This window comes from Scylla paramamosain, chromosome 33 (assembly GCF_035594125.1).
Source record: "Scylla paramamosain isolate STU-SP2022 chromosome 33, ASM3559412v1, whole genome shotgun sequence".
Taxonomy (NCBI): Eukaryota; Metazoa; Arthropoda; class Malacostraca; order Decapoda; family Portunidae; genus Scylla; species Scylla paramamosain.
In genome coordinates, this window is record NC_087183.1 from 2312967 (window position 1) to 2321441 (window position 8475).

Consider the following 8475-nt stretch of genomic DNA (forward strand, 5'->3'; position numbering starts at 1 on the left):
ATATCTATATCTATCTATCTATCTATCTATCTATCTATCTATCTATCTATCTATCTATATATATCTATATATATATATATATATATATATATATATATATATATATATATATATATATATATATATATATATATATATATATATATATATATATATATATATATATATATATATATATATATATATATATATATATATATATATATATATATATATATATATATTGATTGATTGGAGGAGGCAGTAGACACCTGCCGAAACGATAATTACTCCCAGTGAGGTCTAAAGCACTGTTCAGGGGGTGCTGTGAACTTATCATTAAACCCAGCTGTGACCTCACTGAACGTTTCCCTTTGTGTCTCACAACACAAGGGGGCAGTCACAGCCTGCCCTCTAAAGACAACTCTCTTCCTCCACACAAAACTACAAGCACCTAATAACACACACACCCTTCACTCAAAAATTTTAAAATCATGGCGACTCCTACACCAGCCTCGGAGTCCCCATCTGGGGAGGGGACCATAAATGTCCCCAGGTCGGACTGCCTTTCTGTCGACGACCCTAAGTGTCTTGACACCCCCCTCAACTTTTTCTTCATTAACTTCTGCAACATTCGCGGTCTAAGATCTAATTTTCAATCTGTAGAACACCACCTCTCCTCTTCTAAACCTCATCTTCTTTTCCTCACTGAAACTCAGGTATCTGAGGCAACTGACAGTGAGGAGGAGGCAGTAGACACCTGCCGAAACGATAATTACTCCCAGTGAGGTCTAAAGCACTGTTCAGGGGGTGCTGTGAACTTATCATTAAACCCAGCTGTGACCTCACTGAACGTTTCCCTTTGTGTCTCACAACACAAGGGGGTAGTCACAGCCTGCCCTCTAAAGACAACTCTCTTCCTCCACACAAAACTACAAGCACCTAATAACACACACACCCTTCACTCCAAAAATTTTAAAATCGTGGCGACTCCTACACCAGCCTCGGAGTCCCCATCTGGGGAGGGGACCATAAATGTCCCCAGGTCGGACTGCCTTTCCGTCGACGACCCTAAGTGTCTTGACACCCCCCTCAACTTTTTCTTCATTAACTTCTGCAATATTCGCGGTCTAAGATCTAATTTTCAATCTGTAGAACACCACCTCTCCTCTTCTAAACCTCATCTTCTTTTCCTCACTGAAACTCAGGTGTCTGAGGCAAATGACAGTAGCCCCTTTTCTGTTCCCTCCTACTTTCTCTATCCTCATTTTCGATCCAAAGCTGGATGCTGCGTATATGTGCGCAATGACTTAACCTGCTCTCGTGCCCACGCTCTTGAATCTTCCGAGTTTTCCACCATCTGGCTACGACTACAGAGTCATTCTCATACTAAATTTATCTGTGCTGTATACCTCTCTCCTAACTCCTCTGACTATAAGAAATTCTTTGACTACTTAACTTCCAAAGTGGAACACATTCTGACACTCTTCCCTTTTGCAGAGATCTCCATTCTTGGAGACTTCAATGTTCACCACCAGCTTTGGCTTTCCTCTCCCTTCACTGACCATCCTGGTGAACTAGCCTACAACTTTGCTATCCTCCATGACCTAGAGCAATTGGTGCATCACCCTACTCGTATTCCTGACCGTCTTGGAGATACGCCCAACATTCTTGACCTTTTCCTGACCTCTAATCCTTCTGCTTATGCTGTCACCCTTTCTTCTCCGTTGGGCTCCTCCGATCACAATCTCATATCTTTATCTTGTCCTATCACTCCAATCCCTCCTCAGGATCCCCCTAAGCGAAGGTTCCTCTGGCGTTTTGCCTCTGCTAGTTGGGGGGACCTGAGGAGGTATTTCGCTGATTTTCCTTGGAATGACTACTGCTTCCGTGTCAGAGACCCGTCTTTGTGTGCTGAGCGCATAACAGAGATGATAGTCTCTGGCATGGAGGCGTACATTCCTCACTCTTTTTCTCGTCCTAAACCTTCTAAACCTTGGTTTAACACAGCTTGTTCTCGTGTTATACATGATAGAGAGGTGGCCCACAAAAGGTACTTAAGCCTTCCATCACCAGAATCTCATGCACTTCATATTTCTGCCAGGAACCATGCCAAGTCTGTTCTCCAACTAGCCAAAAACTCCTTCATTAACAGAAAATGTCAAAACCTTTCAAGATCTAACTCCCCTCGTGATTTCTGGCATCTAGCCAAAAATATCTCCAATAACTTTGCTTCTTCTTCTTTCCCTTCTCTACTTCAACCAGATAGCACCACTGCTATCATATCTATTTCTACAGCTGAACTCTTTGCTCAAACCTTTGCTAAAAACCCTACCTTGGACGATTCTGGGCTTGTTCCTTCCTCTCCTCCACCCTCTGACTACTTCATGCCACCTATTAAAATTCTTCGCAATGATGTTTTCCATGTCCTCGCTGGCCTAAACCCTCGGAAGGCTTATGGACCTGATGGGGTCCCTCCTATTGTTCTCCGAAACTGTGCCTCCGTGCTTGCACCTTGCCTAGTCAAACTCTTTCAGCTCTGTCTGTCAACATCTACCTTTCCTTCTTGCTGGAAGTTTGCTTACATTTAACCTGTTCCTAAAAAGGGTGACCGCTCTAATCCCTCAAACTACCTTCCTATTGCTTTAATTTCCTGCTTATCTAAAGTTTTTGAATCTATCCTCAACAGGAAGATTCTTAAACATCTATCACTTCACAACCTTCTATCTGATCGCCAGTATGGGTTCCGTCAAGGCCGCTCTACTGGTGATCTTCTGGCTTTCCTTACTGAGTCTTGGTCATCCTCTTTTAGAGATTTTGGTGAAACTTTTGCTGTTGCCTTGGACATATCAAAAGCCTTTGATAGAGTCTGGCACAAAGCTTTGATTTCCAAACTACCTTCTTACGGTTTCTATCCTTCTCTCTGTAACTTCATCTCAAGTTTCCTTTCTGACCGTTCTATTGCTGCTGTGGTAGACGGTCACTGTTCTTCTCCTAAATCTATTAGCAGTGGTGTTCCTCAGGGTTCTGTCCTGTCACCCACTCTCTTCTTATTGTTCATTAATGATCTTCTAAACCAGACTTCTTGTCCTATCCACTCCTGCGCTGATACCACCCTGCACTTTTCCACGTCTTTTCATAGACGTCCAACCCTTCAGGAGGTAAACATATCACGCAGGGAAGCCACAGAACTCCTGACTTCTGATCTTTCTAAAATTTCTGATTGGGGCAGAGCAAACTTGGTATTGTTCAATGCCTCAAAAACTCAATTCCTCCATCTATCAACTCGACACAACCTTCCAGACAACTATCCCCTCTTTTTCAATGACACTCAACTGTCCTCCTCTTCTACACTGAACATCCTCGGTCTGTCCTTTACTTATAATCTGAACTGGAAACTTCACATCTCATCTCTAGCTAAAACAGCTTCTATGAAGTTAGGTGTTCTGAGACGTCTTCGCCAGTTTTTCTCACCCCCCCAGCTGCTAACTCTGTACAAGGGTCTTATCCGTCCATGTATGGAGTATGCTTCACATGTCTGGGATGGTTACACTCATACTGCTCTTCTAGACAGGGTGGAATCAAAAGCTTTTCGTCTCATCAACTCCTCTCCTCTAGCTGACTGTCTTCAGCCTCTCTCTCACCGCCGCAATGTTGCATATCTAGCTGTCTTCTACCGCTATTTTCATGCTAACTTCTCTTCTGATCTTGCTAACTGCATGCCTCCCCTCCTCCCTCGGCCTCGCTGCACAAGACTTTCTTCTTTCTCTCACCCCTATTCTGTCCACCTCTCTAACGCAAGAGTTAACCAGTAATCTCAATCACTCATCCCTTTCTCTGGTAAACTCTGAAACTCCCTGCCTGCTATTGTATTTCCACCTTCCTATGACTTGAATTCCTTCAAGAGGGAGGTTTCAAGACACTTATTCATCAATTTTTGACCACTGCTTTGACCCTTTTATGGGACTGGCATTTCAGTGGGCATTTTTTTTTCATTGAATTTTTGTTGCCCTTGGCCAGTGTCCTTCCTACATAAAAAAAAAAAAAATTCCATAATCAAATAAATCTGCGTACACCATGCAAACCAATCATACCAAACATAAAACATCAAATAAGCATTCTACTCCTCCTTTAGTAGAATAATTATTGATTTATAGACTGTATTACGCTTTCAAATTCCACGTACTTTTAAATTATTCCGTTCATCTTGAGCCTTCTCTGGTCAGGCCGTCCGGAACCTCTGACTTTCTGTCTGCTACTCTCTGCTACATAATTATTCCACTGTAACACGCTATAGTATACAGTCGTTTGGGACTGCCTATTTCCTTCAGAAAATTATTTTTATTTACATAACATTTTACATATCTACCGTTCACATTGCTCATTTACGCATATGATCCGCCCACAGGCGTGGTGCTTGATACAGACGCCAGTGAAAGGGTAAGGACAATTTGGAGGAGGAGCGTAAGTGGGTGTGGGTATTTTTCTTTAGGCTGACTTGTCCTTCCTGGTGCTTCACTCATCTTCACGCCTCCTGACCTACTTTTACTTTTCCTTTCAGTCACTTTCTCTACTTCATCCCCTACATCATTACCGTTAATCCTTTTTTGACCCAGGGTGCCTTCCCAGGTTTTATGGCCTGTCTTCCTGTGGATTGCGTATGTCCTGAGTTCTTGTTTGTGTTTTCTCGGCTCCCTCGGTATCAAGTTCTAATTACCTTCCCTTTCCCGGTCAGTATGACCGCTTCTTATTCTCTCTAGTTCTTCATTTATTTTTTCTTCTTATTCTGTCTTTTCTCTTCTTTCTTGTTCCTTATTTCGTCTTCTTTCTTTTTTTTTTCTTCTTTCTTCTTCCTTGGCAATACAGTATATACTGTGATGTTGGGTCACCACTCACCTATGCTTTCACCAACCTAGTAACATGGCTTACAACTCTTCCTCTGCTTCCCTCACCACCACGCGCTTATACCCAGCAGAGAAACCGCTCTCGGCTTTAACTGTCTTATGAAGCTGCTCTGCCGCAGACCACATCTCTGACTCCCTGAGAAACGCCTTCTTTTGGCGCGTATTATTGCCATCAGAAAGAAGCATGGTAGGCTCTGACCAATCACTATAGGAAATTCCTATCGCCGCCTAACTGGAAGACTTGTCGCTGAACACTTAACCGCATCCCTTTCAGGCCAACTTATTCTTACCCAAGCAGACGCAGGTGCTCCTCTCGGCTGCGAGGCTGCCGTTCACGCCGCGCGCAAGTATACACACACCAACTGAGGTAGTGATGAGCTACTCGTAAAAGTAGACCTCTCCAGCGTCTTCAGCTCTGTTACACGAGCTGTCCTTTCCCAGGTCAGTCGAAGATGGCCTTCAGCAGTTCCATTAATTTGACAAACATACGCTCAGCTGACTCCGCTTTTCATCAGATCCGGCAGAGGCATCTAACAGGGAGACCCTCTCTCGCTATTGACCCTGTCATACAAAACCTACGTTCCCAATTCAAGGTTTGGTATCTAGACAACGGCACACTCACCGGGCCAACCGACTCCATCATAGCTGTCATATACACCTGACTCTCAGCTCTACAGCGCATCGGCTTCGGGATTTTTGACCTGGTCCGGGAATCGAACCCGGGACATCCCGATTGTGTATCGGAATCGCTAACCATTGCGCCACCATGCCGTGTGTGTGTGTGTGTGTGTGTGTGTGTGTGTGTGTGTGTGTGTGAAAAATAATAATACTATATATATATATATATATATATATATATATATATATATATATATATATATATATATATATATATATATATATATATATATATATATATATATATATATATATATATATATATATATATATATATATATATATATATATATATATATACACGCACACACACACACACAGAGAGAGAGAGAGAGAGAGAGAGAGAGAGAGAGAGAGAGAGAGAGAGAGAGAGAGAGAGAGAGAGAGAGAGAGAGAGAGAGACTAAGTGAATGAGTGGTGTGTGTGCATATGAGAGAGAGAGAGAGAGAGAGAGAGAGAGAGAGAGAGAGAGAGAGAGAGAGAGAGAGAGAGAGAGAGAGAGAGAGAGAGAGAGAGAGAGAGAGAGAGCGGTGCTTCTAATTACCCTTGATTTCTCCGATACAGGGTCCCTGACGAGTGGTGTTTTCTGCCATATTCCAGTCCATGTAATTCTGATGATGATGATGATGATGATGATGATGATGACGATGATGGTGATGAAGAAAACGATGATGACGATGAGTAAGAAAATGATGATGACGCTGATGAATATGAAGACGATGAGGATGTTGATGGATAAGATGATGAAGACAAGGAGTAGGTGGAGGAGGAGGACTAGAAAAGATCCTGTTATTAATAATAAGGTTTCGTTGTATGAATGATACATTATTATAAAATTGGTAGCTCTGGATTATTAACTATTGATAACAAATAATTTATTATTATTATTATTATTATTATTATTATTATTATTATTATTATTATTATTATTATTTATTATTATTATTAATTAATTAGTTTATTTATTTATGATTTTTATCATTATTATATTATTACTGTTATCAATACTACTACTACTACTACTACTACTACTACTACTATTATCAATATTATTTCGTTATTATACTCGTATTCCTCATTCTTTTAAAGACTTGATTTCTTTGCTCTGTTTTCTTCCTCTGATTTATTATTTCTTGACTATAATTAGAATCTTAATTTTAATACCATTTTAAAAATGTTACTTACGTTAAAACTAATGTTAAACAAAAAACAAAAAAAAAAAAAAAAAAAAATAATAATAATAATAATAATAATAATAATAATAATAATAATAATAATATTTAGGCATCGATTAGAACTTTTAAGATTTCAAGTTAAAAATAATTTCAAGATTTCAAATATTGTCATGTTTGTTTGATAAAACAACTCCCTTTAATATTACTTAAACAAAACAGAAATCCTTAATGATAAACGTCAATTTAAGAGATTTAACGGGGGTTTGCTAAAGTAAATCACGTATTAGATTGGAGGATAACCTCAATAAGATTATCTGTACGTAAAAAAAAAAAAAAAATTGTTTGATTATGATTACCAAAAATTATTTGCCTGTCGGTCCACAGGAATATTGTATATGTAAGGCCGCCCTCCTTGCCTTCTCAGTGTTAAATGATCCGCTGACGCGTTTATCTAATAACTCATTTGGTTGAGGAGTACAAAATTAATGCCTCAACTGACTAGGTGGGAACAGACATCAATCACTCCAAAGGGAAATTATTAAAAAAAAAAAAAAAAAAAAGACCCCAGAAATTATTTTTGCCCTCCAACTATTTATTTATTTTTTTCCATATTCCCTGATTGATTTCAATACTGGGGTGATAGATCCTAATGCTGTATAACAATGGAGAGAAGAGATTGAGTTAAATGTTACTGAGGCAACTCTCAAGCCAGACGGCCGAGAGGGACGCCGGGTTGGCGTGCCGGGACAGAGATGTGCGGCCCTCCTCTCACCTCTCCTCCGTTTTGCATGGAATTGCCAAAATTTAAAGTTGAGCCAATGTATGCCAGTATATATATATATATATATATATATATATATATATATATATATATATATATATATATATATATATATATATATATATATATATATATATATATATATATATATATATATATATATATATATATATATATATATATATATATATATATATATATATATATATATATAATGTATGTGTGTGTGTGTGTGTGTGTGTGTGTGTTACGGAAGACAGTGACAGTAATTTGGGGGTGAAGTAAAGTGTGTTGAAGTGATTATTATGAGTGAAATATGAAATATATATATATAGCGTGGCGTGCAGGGCAGAGAAGTGCTGCCCTCCTCCGTCCTGTTTGTACACCACCTCACCTCTCCTCTGTCTTATTAATGTTTAGTTGAGTGCATTCTCGAGACCATGTTAAGGGGTAGTGTTGAGGAAGTAACGCCTTGTGAAGACCAGTGCGCATTTGGTGGTCGGTGTGTTAGTGTAATTCGTGTCTCGAACCTGGTTCATCTGTCGTCAAGAGAAGTAAAATGGCGGATAGGGTAATGCTGCATAGTAAATAAAGGCCGGTCAGTCAACCATATCGCTTAACTGTGGCCTTTTTTTTGGGGGTGGTGGGTTATGATTATGATATCGTGGTATCAAGATGTGTAGATTGTGAGCGACGATCTGTGGGCACCTCACCATTACCACCTCACCATTACACCAGGTGGGGTGGGGGAGGCAGGATTGCCTATCAGTTTAGGTGGAGGTATGTGGATGAATTTTGGATATACAGTTTTCTCTGTTCTTGATCCCTTAAGGTCATGTGAATTAAATTGTGAATTAATCATGATTAAATAGTAATAAAATAAATTTGTTTTGTGAGAAAGTGAGTTGTCATTTTGACCTCCCAATTGCACCCACCCCTTTTTATTAAACACGAACTA

General features: G+C 39.8%; 1 protein-coding gene across 1 annotated transcript in view; it reads left to right on the forward strand.

The window, feature by feature from the left end:
• LOC135089531 (uncharacterized) overlaps positions 1–7553 on the forward strand; it is a 115858-nt gene extending 108305 nt beyond the window's left edge. Inside the window, exon 6 of the mRNA XM_063985179.1 lies at positions 6126–7553. Coding sequence (XP_063841249.1) covers positions 6126–6246 — 121 coding nt within the window. The 3' untranslated portion in view covers positions 6247–7553. The remainder of the gene's footprint in view (positions 1–6125) is intronic.
• Positions 7554–8475: the final 922 nt, after the last annotated feature.